At 41.9% G+C, this 17761-nt stretch overlaps 1 protein-coding gene across 1 annotated transcript in view; it reads right to left on the reverse strand.

Moving 5' to 3' along the window:
- Positions 1-545: 545 nt before the first annotated feature.
- The window catches only part of LOC100560478 (brain-specific angiogenesis inhibitor 1-associated protein 2), a 36884-nt gene continuing 19668 nt past the window's right edge, over positions 546-17761 (reverse strand). The window contains exons 7-14 of the mRNA XM_008118489.3: positions 13342-13494; positions 11954-12160; positions 11210-11438; positions 10259-10460; positions 8108-8179; positions 6830-6998; positions 5362-5402; positions 546-5108 (exon numbers count right to left, since the gene is read on the reverse strand). Of these exons, the coding sequence (XP_008116696.2) occupies positions 5036-5108; positions 5362-5402; positions 6830-6998; positions 8108-8179; positions 10259-10460; positions 11210-11438; positions 11954-12160; positions 13342-13494 (1146 nt within the window). The 3' untranslated portion in view covers positions 546-5035. The remainder of the gene's footprint in view (positions 5109-5361; positions 5403-6829; positions 6999-8107; positions 8180-10258; positions 10461-11209; positions 11439-11953; positions 12161-13341; positions 13495-17761) is intronic.

The following is a 17761-nucleotide window of genomic DNA, read 5'->3' on the forward strand; positions in this document are numbered from 1 at the left end:
TCAGATTTGGAAGGAGTAAGAGAACCGGTGTGGTGTAGTGGTTTGAATGTGGAGTATGACAGAATAGAATTCAAACCCATGTTTGACCATGTACCGTAATCCCGCCGAGTGATCTTAGACAAGTCACACTCTCTCAACCTCAGAGGAAGGCAAAGGCCATCTCCACTCTGAACAAATTCACCCAAAAAACTTGTGTAATAGGTTTGTCTTAGGGTCACCATTACTTAGAAATGACTTGAAGGCAGATGACAACAAAGGGCCGATGGAGAAACATTCACTCACTGAAGTTTTGTTTTTCACAAGTATTATCCTGTCTCTGTTCTCTTCTAAAGCAAAGTATGATCCACAAAAACTTTGTTGGATCACAAAATCTGGTTTATAGAGAGGGGCTGGGTTGGATCCTCAGGAACAACTAGAGAAAATGCCTCTTGGCCTTCTTTCACAGCAGAAGGAGAGGCAGATTTTCAACAATCGGAGTGCCAAATAAATGAGAACATTTGACATCGCAAATGGTCTTCCGGGTAATAAGAATTCTCCAACAGGCATAGGTTTATATTAAACTTTATTAATATTAGAATTAGCAAGTATCAACACAGAGATATATACATAGCTAATGAGACTCCCCCACAGCTCCACGGCCATCTGCACCATTCATATCATATGTCCTAATGCACTGATGTTTTTAAACACAGACGCAAACAAGAGTCTAAGACCCCCAAGATGGAAGCTATATGCAGCAGTTGTTTCAGAGTTTAAAAAAGCTTTTTCCAGTTAGTAACTAACACAGAGCATGTGTAATAGCTCAATGATCTAAACATCTTTTATTGTCTCAACCAAGAAGTGAGGCAAATCTCAACACTTCAATGCTTCCCTGATTCCAGGTTTGATGATGGCTTGGTATGAAGCATCACTATTTAGTCAGACAATACAAGCAACTAGTTTTGTGAAGCCATTACACTGCATACTGTGATAAATGTGGTAACTGGTGGTTGGTACTTACAGTACTCATTTCAAATATTCACAAGAATATGTCCATGAAAAACAACCACAGTATAACAATCCAGCTTGCACTCTTTTCATTAACCTTCACCTCTCTCACACACACACTTTGTTGATGTTAAAAAAGAGTTGTGCTCCTGTAAATCATATATCATGTCCCCCACTTCTTGAAAGAAAAGCATACCAATGTCAAAACTACTAGACAGTTTAACCTTCAGTGATGAATTGTGGTATTTGTAAACGTTTACACAGATATGACATTCTACAATTTACCTGGATGTGTCTGTCTTTTCAGGTAGAAATTTGGGAAATGCCAAAGAACCTGATAATTGTTTCAGTTGAAACAGTCACATACAAGGAACAACATACAAAGGTTGTGGTGATGGGGGTCATTTGTCTCTAGTGAAGAGTGGGAAATGCAGAGACTACACTTATCTTTTAGTATATCCCTAAGGCTGCAATTCTGTACCTACTCACCTGGGAGTATGCACCACTGAATTCAACACGAGTTACTTCTGAGTAGATATGTATAGGATCACACTGTAAGTACAGTAATATTAGGCGCTTGCTGCTAGTAAGGCACACATCCACCTTAAGAGGTTCACAATATATAGCACATTAGAATCACAATTTGCTACGTCTGGTTATTTTGTAAAGATTGTTTGCAGCTATATTTCCACCCTGAAACTATATCACCCCAACAAAAATTAACGTTCCATTTCTGGCTGTCCAACATCTGCTAACACCACAGTCCTGACAGGTACCCAACAGGGCCTATTCTGTGATAAAGAACAATTTTGGACATCAAGCAGAAATGGAAGGAGAAGAGAAGGTACATTCACATTTAATAATTGCCATGCAATAGTCAAAATAGAACAGGAGCACCAACACCCCTCCTTTTTTTATATGCGGGTCCTTCCTAGGCCTGAAGCACACACACATTTTTTATTTTTTGCAGAGAAAAAGAACAATTTCCAATTTTAGATGTTATTCCAGAAGCATCCACCAAAACTGAAAGCTGCTTCTCTTTCCATCTTCAACCCCTTTCTGCATTTCATTTGTAGCCACCTTCTACTGAAATGCAATCTGGCCTCATCAATGCATTCATTTTTCCCATCCTTTCACTTAATCAAATGTGGACCTTAACATTCCAGATTTTAAAAATATAATATACATCTTCAAACTAATAGCTATATTTTATACCTGATTTTCATCACAGATGAAAATTGGGACAAGTCTACATAATATCAGAGTGTGGATGAGATGACAAAAGGAATTAGCAAGTAAGAACACACAGCTAGGAGAGAGTGCATCGCTATGGTTTTGCCAGACCTAAATGGGAAGGGCAAGATGGTACCTCCTCAAAGCTCTCATCTGCTGAGTTAACTGTGTCCAAACTATTTTTTCCATTATGAACACATTTCCAGCAAGTGAAGTAAACTGAAGACAAAAGATGAAAATAGAAGGGGGAGAGAGAAAAGTGAGACAACAAAAGATTAATCGGCCCTGAGTTTGCCAGATCAGGACAGTTGGAAGGTTTTAAGTTTCGTTCTGCTGATCTGCTTTTTCAACATCCCATTTCCAATGCAGTTAAGATTTAATACTGTCAGTTTAATACTATCCGGAATCTATCAGAACAAGGTGAGTAGGGAACCATTCAATTTGGCATGGAAGACGACTTAATACTGCCAAAGGTAAAGCCAACTAAAGAATGAGAGCGATGTGGTATATACAGTGTGACCCCAAACTGAATCCATTTAGGGTGCTTCCAAATGTACAACTCCTTATGCTACTAAGCCAGAGACAGCATGCATGTAGTCCACCTTTGCCTCCCTAGCAGGTTTTCTGCATGGAAAGAAACAAAATGGAAAAAAGAAATACAATGGTGATAAAATATAGGAGGGTTGGAAGTAGAAGAGGTCAATGTCTTAGCCCTCCCATAAAATTCTATAAAGAAGGCTGGATGACAGCATATGAAAAGCAGGGCCAGCCTGATTAAGGATTTTGTAATAGCATATCTGTTCCTGCAGGGACAGCCTCTTGATTCTTGAACCCAGGTTTAGTTGCCCTGTGGGAAAGGGAACAGGTAATAAAGCAGTACGCTATTTCGTCTACAGATAAATAAAAATTTCCTTCTTCTGACAAAATTAACAGTTGAATTACTCAACCTGGCCTTGGACCAAAATGCCTGCCCTTTGGTCCCCAAAACAGGAATACTGCTGTCATTCCAGCAACTAAAATTACGCAAATAAACCCAATCATTTTAAAAAAATCAGTTTTCTTGCTCTAATCTACAATCTTTCCCCAAAACTCAGGAATCCAAGTTCAGTCTTTTCTGTCTTCAACCCACTATACTATTTGGGGACCCTGGCAGAATCTCTAAATTTCTTATAGGCTGCCATGTATCCTAGTGTAATAAAGTTATGGTTAAATACTATACAAATCAATATAAATTGCAACATGAAACCATGAGGAAGATTTGTAGCCTTTGTTTCATGAAATTAAGTTAGTGAAAAATATAATATTGGTTTTTTCTATTAAAGTATCCAAACATCTGGTTGAAGACAACTCAAAACTCATTAGCTGGATAGACAAGATTGTTCATGGACTATCCAGCAGACCATGAACAACTACCGGAAATGTTATACTTCCAGACTTTCTGACAATTAATCAGCTCCTTTTCAACCCTCAAGGCCTCCATGTTTTCTGTCACTGAACACAAGTTGACATGAATGCCATCACTTAGTGAAGGTAATGTCATGTAATGTCATGCATGCCTAAGCAGCCAAAGCAGATAAAAATCATTTGAAATATCATTAACCTTTCAGTGGTGGTTGCTCAACATTTTATCTGAAGTCAGCAAGGGCTGCTTCACACATGTATGCTCATCACTTGATGATTCCAAGATGAATTGAGAATTTCCATGAATTAATTGGAATACATGGATATGACAGTACATTTAGAATGAACACTTTCCTCCAAATGCAGTGCTTTTCTATGGAGTCAATTCACACAGTACAGTGCCAAGTGATGCTAACTTGAGTGAACCGGATTTGCATATTGAGCAGCTAAGTAACATGCATTCACATATCAAGTCAACTGCATATGCGGCTCAATCTTGAATTCAGATACTCCAGAATTCTTCCATCATGTTTATACTAGCTCCATTCTCTCCCCCCAAACCATATCTCTTTCTCAGTCCTGACATTTTTAATAACTATTTGGAATAAATCAGGGTGAGACTAAAAGGCAACCCTATCATAGCATGAAAAGTTGTGTACACTCAGCTAGACTATCCTATGACAACTATGATTAAGTGAGTCCTTGGCTGACTGAACCCAAAGAAAGGGAAGTGAATTTATGATAGACCAAGACCAGGGACTCTTAAAGCACATTGGCTGCAATTGGAATATAGAACTCACTTTCTAGTTCTGAAAATCCTTTTTGTGGAATACAGGCCATTGGCAAGAGGAGGTTGTTCCCAGATAGGGTGCAAACCGCACATAGCAAAATTAGTGGGCACTTGCCACTGTGTTCTATGGTTTCTGAACTGCATCCAAATGCCCAGATTCAGGAATACACCTTCCACACACAATGTAATGTGAGAGTCACTCAAGGAACTCCTCCACCCTTGTCTTCTCTTCCTTCCATCTGCCCTCCGGTCCTACATCCTCCAACTTTCTTCTGCCTCTACTCATCCAACTGTTTCACAACCTCTGCCTCCATGGCCTTAGCTCTTTCCTCCACTCGTTTTGCCTTCAGTTCTTCTGCTGTTGGTATGCTGCCCCGGACGAGTTTCCGTCGCTAAGTCACACTGTGTGGCCTCTCTGCTGTACACCATCTCCCCAGGTCCAAGGCTGGGGGAGCCGAAACACTCACTGGTCACAAGGAGGGGTGACAAGGACACAGGCCCAAACTGGCTCAACCGGTGCCACCCATTCTGAGTCTTAAGAGCTTCATTAGTTGGGAAAAGCGGTGTGCTGGGGGTGAGAGAGAGAAGTGGGGGCAGCAGTCTGTCCACCTCTCCTGTCTCCTCTCACTGGATGAGCGGGGCTGAGCGGTCATTGGTCACTGTACGTTTCAGCCTGATGTGAGCAAAGGGGTTGGTCCTGTAGTGGCAGAGAAGAAAGGTGTTAGGATGCTCTCTGAAGCTGGAAAAAGAAATGCTATTCCCTAGCAATATTCATTTTTGAACTACAATCCATAAAATTCCTCACTGATTATGCATTCTATGGAATCTGAGGAGCTGTAGTCTCAAAATTAGCTTTTCAAAGCTGAGCTAGTCAAGGCATCACATTGAATGAAGTGGCAGAAAGGTGGCAAAATGGAGAGTACCATACAGTATTTCTGAAGTTTTCTTACCTTGAAGGAGAAGATGTTGGACTTCCAAACTCATTTGCTAGCTGGAAAGGAAGCCAAAAAAGACAGAAGTTCAGATCCTTTCCATTCATGCGAAAGGCCCATATAGTCAGATCTCTGTTTCTTATTTAATCCATTAATTAACTATAAATAAATACACTATGCTTACGAGAACCACCATGAGGAAGTGATTTTGGGGCTGCAGTAAGACTTTGGGAGGCCAAGGTTTGAATTCCCTACAAGGCCATGCAAACCCAACAGACTATGGGAAACTCAGAACCTCTCAACCTCAGAGGAAGGCAAAAGCAAACTCCCTCTGAACAAATCTTGTCCGAAGAAGCCTATGAGAAGCTTGCTTTATGGTTAACATGCGTTAGAAATGACTTGAAGACACACAACAAAATGTATACAATGCTCAAAAAACTTTTCTGAACAGTCAATTAAAAATAGAACAAAGGCACAATTAAATTCCAAGGCAGATTAAAAAGGCTATACAAACCCAACACAATAAAAATACAAATCCAGTTATGAAAGACAAGATGATAAAACTACAACACAAAAGCAACCTGATAAAACAGTTAAAAAATAGGAATCATAGAATCATAGAATAGTAGAGTCGGAAGACGTCTCATGGGCCATCCAGTCCAACCCCATTCTGCCAAGAAGCAGGAAATAGTATTCAAAGCACCCCCGACAGATGGCCATCCAGCCTCTGCTTAAAAGCCTCCAAAGAAGGAGCCTCCACCACAGTCTGGGGGAGAGAGTTCCACTGCCGAACAGCGCTCACAGTGAGGAAGTTCTTCCTGATGTTCAGGTGGAATCTCCTTTCCTGTAGTTTGAAGCCATTGTTCCGTGTCCTAGTCTCCAGGGCAGCAGAAAACAAGCTTGCTCCCTCCTCCCTATGACTTCCCCTCACATATTTATACATGACAATCATCATGTCTCCTCTCAGCCTTCTCTTTTGCAGGCTAAACATGCCCAGTTCTTTAAGCCGCTCCTCATAGGGCTTGTTCTCCAGACCCTTAATCTTTTTAGTCACCCTCCTCTCCAGCTTGTCAACATCTCCCTTCAACTGCGGTGCCCAAAATTGGACACAGTATTCCAGGTGTGGTCTGACCAAGAATACCGTGTCCAATTTTGAAAGCAGTCAAGAAATAAAACAGGAATTAAAACTGCCAACAAGTAGTATTAGAGATTAAAACAGCAAAGATTCAGACCTGAAGACTTCAGAAAATCCTCCATTTTGGGGGGGGATTTCAAATGGTTTTTTTTAAAAAAAGAAAAAAGAAAAAAAGAAAAGAAATTACAACTGCATTCTTCAAGAAATGTTGCTTATTGGACTTTGACCATTGGGTGGCAGTATAGAAACACATAGAAGGCACACACACATTCTTTTTCATGTGCAGGAGCTCTCTCTCTCTCTCTCTCTCTCTCTCTTACACACACACACACACACACACAGAGCACTCACTTGTGACAGGTCTGGGTTTAGCATGCTGTAAGGACGCTGGCGAGATGTACTGGCACGAGGTGAAGGACCATATCGTGGGCAATCCCCAATATCAGTGCCAACAGATGGAGACCCAGCTCGGTCCAAATTTCCTGTGCTGCTACTGTTCATTTTGCTAAGGGGGAAGCCACTACACAAGACAGAAAACAAAGTTTAAGCCAATGTGTGCCTTTTATAGGAGCCCAACAGTCTTACATCCTTAATTCCTCCTCCTCTTATCCCATCCACTGCCACTCTTTTTTCAGGAGATCCTGAGTGCCAGACCTTATTCCTCCACTAATTCCTTACATACCAGCAGATTTTCCTATCCATTTCCTACTTGGTTTATTTTTTGTTAACTCTACATCCTGTCTTTTCTTCCAGGAACCTAGAGAGGCATATGTGGCTCCATTTTCACCCTCCTTACAGTTCTTGTGATGTACGCTAAGCTGGGAGAGTGTGTCCTAAGAGGACTCAATAACTTTGTATTATGCTTTGCTTTAACGTTTTATATCCCACTTTTTTCTCAATATGGGATCCAAGACATAAATCGTAAATTACCTTAGGTTCCAGATGGGATATACATTATGCTAATAAAAAGTAGGCTTTCCAAACATTTTCCTTCTACCTATGCACAGAAAAATGTTTTTTTTTCTTTCAGCAAATCCAATTTCTGTGCATAAACATGAAAGATCATTTCAAAAAGTTCAAACAATGGGGGAAGAAAATTTTACAAGTTCTTTGCTCATACACAGGCTGGATATCTCTTATTTGGAATGATTGGGATCATAAGTGTTTTGGATTCTATTCCCCCCCCCCCCCCAGATTTTGGGAGACCTGTATTTGCATATATGTACAAACTGAGATATCTTGGAGACAGGACCCAAATCTAAACATCAAATTTTTGTAAGTTTCATATATATCTTATATGCATAGCTTGGAGGCAGTTTTATACACAATATTTTGCAATAATTTTGTGAATGAAACAAAATTTGTGTACACTGACCTGCTGTCACTATCCCAGACACCCATGTGGACATTTTTGGATTTGGGGTCATTTCAGATTTTGGATAAAGGATACTCAAATTATATGTCTATGAAATAAGTGAAAATTTGCATTCCTGCTTGTTGATTTAGAAAAACTGGTACAAATGCAGCTCCCCCAGAGACTGCATAATCTAGAGACCAAAACTCATCTCAAAACCCATCCCCCTGCCCTCAAACTTTCTGAGTGCATTCTAGACTTCCATTCTGTCTCACCTGCCAAGTAATTTCTCAGTCCCTTCAACTGGAGGGAACGGCCGAGTGTAGGAGAAAGGAAACCAGCCTTTCCTGCAGAATGAAGGAAGGGAAGCAGAAGGGTGGGAAACAGACATTTAAAATAGGAAGGGAAACGGCACACAGCCACTTCCTATTCTCTTGAAGTTCCAGATATATAGGACCCTCTTAAGGACAAGAAGCAGCAGGAAGCTGTGTCAGCCAAGACAAAGAACCAGAATTTGGAGGTCCTTAGCAAACCCTAAGGAGCCTCAGTGGCGAAGTGTGTTAAAGCACTGAGCTGCTGAACTTGCAGACCGAAAGGTCCCAGGTTCAAATCCTGGGAGCGGAGTGAGTGCCCGCTGTCAGCTCCAGCTTTTGCCAACCTAGCAGTTCAAAAACATGCCAATGTGAGTAGATCAATAGATACCGCTCCGGCGGGAAGGTAATGGCGCTCCATGCAGTCATGCCAGCCACATGACTTTGGAGGTGTCTACGGACAACGCCGGCTCTTCAGCTTAGAAATGGAGATGAGCACCAACCCCCAGAGTCAGACATGACTGGACTTAACGTCAGGGCAGAGCTGGCCCTAGGTAATTTTCAAGTGTAGGCTAACAAAATTTTGGCACCCCCCCCCCCAACCAATCACTGAAAAATAAAAGCGTTGGATAAGCGAAAATGTTGGATAATAAGGAGGAATTAAGGAAAAGCCTATTAAACATCAAATTACATTAAGATTTTACAAATTAAGCACCAAAACATCATGTTTTACAACAAATCAACAGAAAAAGCAGTTCAATACATGGTAATGTTATGTAGGAATTACTATATTTGCGAATTTAGCATCAAACATTGAACAGGGATATAGGGCAGTATGGACTTAGATAACCCAGATAGCCCCCAGTATTAAAAAAAACTCCAAAATCAGGACAATAAATAAAGAACAACACTCTGAAAACAGGAGAAATCCAGACAGTAAACAATCAGGGACAGCTAACACCTCCCAAAAAAAGATTCTCCCAGGCAAGAAGAAGCCAGGCCTTGAATCCACAGGGCCATTAAATGCTTATCAAGGTGATTAATTACAACAGTCACACCTGCTTCAAAGAAGAGTTCTTTCTCCCACCCTGGACCTTCTACAGATATACAAACCCCACTTACCTAGCTTCCAAGTTCCCACAGACCTCACAATCTCAGAATTTATTTATTCATTTGCGACATTTATATACCGCCCTTCTCACCCCGAAGGGGACTCAGGGCGGTTTACAAGTATATATACATACAATATATTATATTATACAACTATATCGCAATATTATTAGTAATATTGCATGTAATATAAATATACAATTATACACCCACGAAGGTGGGTCCGCACCGGCGGAAGGACCAGCGTGGGCACCGGGAGGCCCAGTGTGGGCGGCAGGAGGCCCAGCATGGCCGCCAGAAGGTCCGAAGGAGAAGGAGGCGGGGGGTGGCACCATCCTCCTGGGACGATGGCGCCCCCGGGATGATGGCGCCACAGGCAAGTGCCTAGTTCACCTTACGGTTGGACCGCCTCTGCGTCAGGGGAAACCTTTACCTTTACTTTTAGCAAAGCAAGGGAAGTAAGAAGAGCTTCCTAGCTGGTGCTCCTCCATGTTACCTCTAGTGGATTGGGTCCCTTCAATTCAGTCTTTTGAGCATAAGTGCTGAACCAGGCACTCATCTATTGCTTCCTGTGGCTTTGATGTGGCTCACTGACGTCACAGAGGGAGACATCTCCCATTCTCTGCTGCTAACTGAGATCCTTTAAGAATCCCATCTGGGAAATAGATGTAAAATTTACAGCAAACTGAATCCATAGAAACACTTTTTGCTTGGCATCCCACTTGGGATGTCTGTTTTCTAAGCGCACCAAGGTGAATGGAATAAATACATAACATCACTATCCACCTCGAAGCTGCCATGGTGCTTGTTGTACAATGGGAGCTAGTGGCACGTCTGATACACCACAGCCTTATGTGCAATGGACCAGACACCCCAGAAGGCAAGCAGATATCAGCTAGGAAGTGTGAGAACACCCAATACACATAGAAATGCCCAACGTGTAGTACAGAAAGGAAACTTTTCCAAAGGGTTAGTTTAAGCCAGGGGCAGTAGTGAGGGTCTTACATTTTGGTTGCCTCATTTTCCCCATAATGCCAGCCATCCCGTGCCTCAGTCACCAACAAAAGGATAACATCTCCCTCCTGGAAGTTGAGCAAAGTGGTGTTCTCTCCTGCCGCATGTGAGAATATTGCCTGGACCCTCCGGCGCTCAGAACGGGAAGGCAGGATCGAGAGGGGACTGATGCGGGGCAGGGTCTTGTTCTCCACTATAGGGATAGAAGGAGGGACAGGAAAGGAAATAGATATGACTCCCTCTGGTATAGAACATTTGGCTTCCTACCTGGCACCAGAAATATTTCAGACTACATAACTGTTTTGTATGGACGCAAGTTAGATTTGTAATTTTGTTTCTTGGTGGGTTTCCCCCCCCCCAAACAACCTAGGCTTTTATATAGAATTTATCTTAACCCAATTCTCCCAAAAAGAATGTACATGGAATATACATGGAATAGGTTTCAAATTAGAACCTGATGGCATGGAATCAAATTTGCTATTGAATTTTAGAGTATAACCTTTCCCTAGATTTTAAAACTGGTTTGTTTTTGGGTTTGTTTGTTTTTTTGCTGCAAATTGTTCTCTCTACATAATGTTTGTTTACCCCATGCTGGCTCTTCTTGCATCTCACTCTGCAAAGGATTAGGCGTCTTTGTAAATCCTGAATCTTTTCATCTAGCTTCATGAGTTCCAAAAGGATGCAACGGTGAAACTGCATAAGTCTGCTATTTTGGTTTTAAAGAACAGGAAGAGCCTGTAGAAAGAATTTGTTCTTTTCCAATGTTCCAAAGCCTGAATTTCTGACCAGAATTTAATGAGAACAGGACCAATCGGATGCCAGAATTCTAGAACAATCAAGGAAAGGAACTGTCCCATTCAGCCCTGTTTTAAAAGATGAACTATAAACAAGGATTGCAACCCAGAAACGAGCTTCTGGTTGGGATCAGCATAGGAGACTCACCCAATGTTGCCAGGCGAGTCTCCATTGACATCTTGCGTGGCATCGGCAGGGTGCAGGAGTAGCTGTCAGCAGTCTTGGTCTGTGGAGGGGTCTGCGTGGTTTGTGTGGGTGGAAGACCTGATGTGATGGTGATGGGTTCATTAGTTGGTGGATGGCCCAAGTCCCGAGAACCACGTCCACGGTGTGAGTCACCATTTGGCAATGGGGTCACCTCCTGGACCGAAGCACGCTGTATGGATTGAGCAAGAGAAGTTCCAAAGAGTAGGAGAAGAGAGGCAAGACAAGAGTGAGAAACAAACAAGAGATCATTTGAGTATCAAGAAGTTGGAAATATTACCTTTTGGCAAATATATCACTCAAAAGCCATTTTGAATCCCTTTTGGAGTTGCTTTGAGTCCCCTTTGGGGAAATAAAGCAGGGTATAAATGTAGTAGTAGTAGTAGTAGTAGTAACCCCAAAGGAATTCCCAGTGTTGAAGCCACAATATCTAACGTATTTCAGTATAGCTCAAAAGCGTCCCGTTATTCAACCTTTTCCCATACATTAAAAAAAAAGTGAGCTGAAAAGAAGTCTACAGAACCTCGTGGTATATTTGACAAAGTGTCATATTGCTAGTTTAAGGGTTGCTTGTTTGATACAGTGGAGAGCAAAATTGGACCCCTTTATGCACTGAAATTGATGGTGAAAGAGCAAGCTAGGGGGATTAACTGACATGTCACTAGCTGCTGCTAACCACATACTTACATGATTTGCTCCTAACTCTGACAGCTCTTCCAGGATCTTGGAGTTAGAGAGGGGGTCAGGGGATCTTCCAGGATCAGGGATGGGAGCTCCACTGGAGATGTTGTTGGCTGTGAGCTTGACCAAGGCCAGTGCCCGCTCTGGCAACCGGGTGGGCTGGGTACATGATGTTTGCCAGATGGGCAACTTGGTGGCTAGCAGTTCCCGTACCTGCAGGGGTTGAAAATAATAGCGATTGTTTTGGTTTCTTTGGATTCGACCCTCTCCATCTTAAACTTGACAATCTTGAAATTTAAAATGGTTGGGTGTTTAAATATGGAAATTCTTGTTCATTAGCAACCACATCAAAGCTATAGGAAAATCTGTAGGGTCTGATCCCGTCTTTGAAACCTGTAAAAACCTAGGACTAAACTAGAAGTAAAGAATATACATACTTTAAGGCACACTTTTTAAATATGTAATTTTTTCCATGTCAGGAGCAACGTGAGAAACTGAAAGTAACTTCTGGTGTGAAAGAACCAGTTGTTTGCAAGGATGTTGCCCAGGAGACCCCAGATGTTTTGATGTTTTTACCCTCCTTGTGGGAGGTTTCTCTCATGTCCCCGCATGGAGCTGGAGCTTATAGAGGGAGCTCATCCCTGCTCTTGCCAGGTTGGATTAGAACTGGCAACCTTCAGGTCAGCAACCCAACCTTCAAGTCATCAGTCCTGCCGGCACAAGAGTTTAATCCACTGCGCCACCGGGGGCTCCAATATGTAAATTGAACCAGCTAGTTTGCTAGCTGTGGGAATCATATCACATGTAGATTGAGCATTTAACCCTTTTCTCTTCTGCCGTGGTTCAGAGGAAAATTCTTCCTGTGAAACTGCTCTTTGCATCTGCAATTCCACCAAATTATATAGAATTGCAGAATGCATATGGCCCTCCCTCCCTACATCCTTTTTCTTAAATCAAAGGACAAGATGATAATCTCACTTCCCCATCAGCAACTTTCTGAAATCTGGTGAAGGCCTTCCTTTCTAGGCCAGCATTTAATGTGTACATTTTGACCTAATCTTTTAAAACCTGACTGGAGTATTCTGGAAGCTGTAGTGGAAAAACAGCATCGAATATGTTGAAATTTTTAAAGAAAAATATCTGGAATGTTTTGACTGCTGTTGCAACATTATCTTCTGTGCCTCTTGTGTGTTCGTTTTAAACTGCAAGTGTGGTTTTTAATGTGACACTGCTATATTTTGCCTTGAGCTCTGGGGAGGAAAGGAGGAGGAGTATAAATGCCCTCAAGGAAATTATTAAATATCACAAGGGGAACTGCAGTCTAATGCCTATATTGAGGGTGGTGGAATGTGGTGGAAGATGTGGCTCTCTCCTGTGTGGTGGATTTTACTCACCTTACTGTGATAGTTGCTGAAATGTTTGGAAACGGCACATTGACGATCCACCAGGAAGGAGTAGCGGCGCCTCTCTTCGGTCAGGGCTGCCTTGTAGCCTTCAGCCACATACCGATCCAGCTCACTTTGTTTGGTGCTCATGACTTCCACATACTTAAGGCACAGGGAACAAAAAAAAAATCCAAAATCATCAAGGACAAGGGAATGTGACATTATGTTCTCAGCCGATATGCAATTACATCAGTGTGTGTGTGTGTGTGTGTGTGTGTGTGTGTGTGTAGAATATACACCCTTTCCCTAAAGATGGAATTAATGTTGTGTTGCCCGATCTTAAGGCTTGGTTCCAAATCTCAGACCCTGATCTGCCTTCTCTACTCCTCAGGAGGAATCTCAGGGTGTGAGCACTGCCTTGAAAAGGCTCTCTGTGTATTCTCTTTTATTATGTGATTTATTTGATGCTTGATATATTGTGCTTAATGACATCACTAGGGCCTTGTGAAATCATAACAGATAATCCCTAGTATCTGGTTTTGGTTTTGATATCCCAGTGTCCTGGATAGTCTGACCTGGCATCCCTAGATCCAAGAGAGGCTCCAACTTGAGTTAAAATAAAACACAGATAAAAAAGTAGATAGTACAAGAGGGTTTTTTTAAAATCAGTTTCAAAAACATGCCTAACAAAAATAGTTTTAAAAGACAGTTAAAACAAAATGATTATAAAGTCTAAGATTAGGCAGAGAACAATAAAAAGGGAATACTCAGTGGTAATATTCTGCCATGTTACTCTGTTTTAAGCACTAGACAAAGATCTATATGCTTTCTCCACTAAAAAAACCCCAGTTTACAGTGACTTCTTTTCACACTCTATTTGTTCCATTACACTATTTGCTTTATGACACTTCATAATGCTACTTTCATGTTAATTTTGTATGAGTGGTCTTGGAAATTCTGTCTGAAAGAGGAGGATGCCTTAGTCATAGAGAGATAACACCTAATATGGAGCCACTCTCATTGAAGTTCCACAGTCTGCATTGGCATGTGGCCCCAAAGCCTCCAAACCTAAACAGATCAGTACAGAAAGAGTGCTGAACTGGCTGTTTCGCATTTTAAATCCCCTTTCAGTGATGAAACCCTTTGGAAAGCCTAGAGAAAAATCACGATCTGTCAATATAATCTATCTCACCAGGTTGCTTCAAGAAGAAAATAAAGTATTTAGGCTCACTCAAGGGCAATGGCTGGTTTCATGATTGTGACTCTGTTCTTGCTTGCACTCTGAATTTTAAAGGATCTATCCAAGGCGCTAAATTCTACAGCAAAATAAGATCAGCACCTTGGAAAACTCCTTTAAGGTTGGGACTAAAACACAAGAGCATGAACTACAACGAAACCACCTTTGCCCTATCTCTAGATTTGACTTTCAAAAGCAAGTTCCTAGTCCTTATTGGCTCAGATATGGGAGTAAAACGGAGTGCCCATGCTTGGTTTGCTTAATTGCTGAGCAATGCCTCTTGGGCTGCTTCCAGACTTTGTCATGCTCCGAAAAGACCCATTAAAACCAGTCATGGCTGTGGAATGCCCTCCCCTCCCCAGAGCCTGTCTGCCACCCACACCGCAATTTCTCCAGCATCAGGTTGAAACATGTTCACATGGGTTTTTTATTTGGTGGTGTTTTAAGACAAGTACTTTTAGCCATTCTTTTATCATTATATTTTATGCTGCCATGTAACAGACTGCCTTGAAATTCTAAGAATAATGAAGGCCGGTACAGTAACTCTCCAGTTTGGGAGTTATTCTTTCCACCTCCTTGAAATTCCCTTAAAGGGATGAGGCAGAAATGTTCCATTGTTTTAAATTCTGATTTGGACTTTTACCAAATGTAATTTCCTTTGAGTGCCTGTTGGACACTTAACAGATTGTGTGGCTCACAAAGAAACATTACTTCCACAAACATCAAAGTTGGAATGGGAAACCCATCGTTATAATTGTATTTTTATTGTATTGTAATTTGTATGCTTCATAGTTTTTTTAATTTTAATTGTAATTCAATTAAATATTTAATTGTCAATTTTAACCTACATTTTATTGGAGCTGTCTTTTGCGTACTTTGTTATTTGCTTTTTAATAGTGTTGTGTTTTATTGCTCTGTTTTAACCCTGCTGTACCTCAACTCAAGCCGCAAGGAGAGGCAGTTGTTGTTGTTGTTGTTGTTGTTGTTGTTGTTACATTATGTAACAAAATTTGAAAAAAAATCTTTTCCTGGTTTGAAAGTGTTATTTCCTATTTAATTATGCACTACTTACTTTGAAAGTAATTGTTATACTCCAGAAACTTCATTTTGGTGGCTGTCACAAACTATGTTGAATTGGTTGAGACGCTATGAAATATTCATTGAAAAACTATAGCAAAATGTGCTATAACAGGATGTCCCACAAAAAAAAAGGTTTTGGCAGTTTAATAAACCTTTCCCATGTTTTTATGATAGAACCAATTAGGAAATGACATTTATAACCTAGGAACAAAAATTGTGTTACATAGTGTTATTATGCAGGTTCGCAGCTTGGGAGTTCTCCTGGATTCATAGCTGAGCCTGGAAGCCCAGGTATCGGTGGTAGTCAGGGGGGCTTTTGCACAATTAAATCTTGTGCTTCAGTTGCGCCCGTACCTTGGGAAGTCAGACTTGGCCACTGTAGTCCACGCTCTTGTTACATTCCGAATAGACTACTGCAACGCACTCTACGTGGGGTTGCCTTTGAAGACTATTCGGAAGCTTCAAATGGTCCAACGGGCAGCAGCCAGATTGCTCATCAGAGTGGCATACAGGGAGCACACCGTCCCCCGTCCCCCCCCCCCCCCCCCCGGTTATGTCAGCGCCATTGGCTGCCAGTTCGCTACCGAGCACAATTCAAAGCGCTGGTCTTAGCCTAAAAACCCCTAAACGATTCTAGCCCAGCTTACCTGTCCAAACATATCTCCCTCTATGAGCCACCCCGGAGGTGTCAAGGGAGGCTCTGATCTCGATCCCACCTCCTTCTCAGGTGAGGCAGGTGGGGATGAGAGACAGGGCCTTCTCAGCGGTGGCCCCTCGACTATGGAACTCCCTCCCCAGTGAGATTAGATCGGCCCCCCTTCCTCTTGACCTTCAGGAAAGAGCTAAAAAGTGGCTTTGGGACCAAGCCTTTGGTCAATAAATTTGAATAGTGCAATAGGAAATTATGAAATAATACAATTCCTGCCAACCTAGCAGTTCAAATACATGCAAATGTGAGTAGATAAATAGGTACCGATCTGGCGGGAAGGTAACGGCGCTCCATGCAGTCATGCTGGCCACATGACCTTGGAGGTGTCTGCGGACAACGCTGGCTCTTCGGCTTGGAAGTGGGGATGAGCACCAACTCCCAGAGTCGGTCACGACTGGACTTAACGTCAGGGGAAAACATTTACCCTTTAACCTACAATGACTAATGGAACGGCCCTGGAGTATGACTTGGATTGCGTGATTTTAACGGATGTTTTAATGTTGATATATTTTTTATATTGTTTGCTTTTTGATGTGTTGTTTATTTGCCGATATGCATATGTGTGGCATCAAATCGTTGCCTTTGCAAGGCCGCTCTGAGTCCCCTTCAGGGTGAGAAGGGCAGAATATTGCATAAGTGTGGTAGGTAAAGGTTTTGCCCTGACATTAAGTCTAGTCAGACATCCGACTCTGGGGGTTGGTGCTCATCTCCATTTCTAAGCCGAAGAGCCAGCATTGTCCATAGACACCTCCAAGTTCATATGGCCAGCATGACTGCATGGAGCACCGTTACCTTCCTGCTGGACCTATTGATCTACTCACATTTGCATGTTTTCGAACTTCTAGGTTGGCAGGAGCTGGGGCTAACAGCAGGAGCTCACCCCGCTCCCCAGATCTGAACCACCAACCTTTTAGTCAGCAAATTCAGCAGCTCAGCGGTTTAACCCACCGTGCCACCTGAGGGCTCCTATAATTGTGGTAAATAAATTATTTGTAGTAGCATTAGTATTATTTTCACATTTTAATACATTTGGTCTGGATTAATTAATGTGGAATAACAACCACTATATAACTCAGGTGGGCAAACTTCGGCCCTACAGATGTTTTGGGCTTCAGTGGAGGCCCACTGTCTATGTACTCATAATATTCTGCCGCGTTATTCTGCTTTAAGCACTATATACTTTTTCAGCTGGAAAAAAAACAGTTTAGGAATTGTGGGAGTTGAAGTCCAAAACACCTGGAGGACCAAAGTTTGCCCAGGTCTTATATAACTCAACACTCATAACTAGTGATACCCAATTTTCTTTTACTCCATAGAGTTCAGTGGAGACAAAGAGCAGGGGAAAATGTTCTGGGGTAACTCATCGGTGCTTCAAGAGATGAGGAAGGTGCACTTCTTTTATC

The sequence above is a fragment of the Anolis carolinensis genome, chromosome 6, assembly GCF_035594765.1.
Source record: "Anolis carolinensis isolate JA03-04 chromosome 6, rAnoCar3.1.pri, whole genome shotgun sequence".
Lineage (NCBI taxonomy): Eukaryota > Metazoa > Chordata > Lepidosauria > Squamata > Dactyloidae > Anolis > Anolis carolinensis.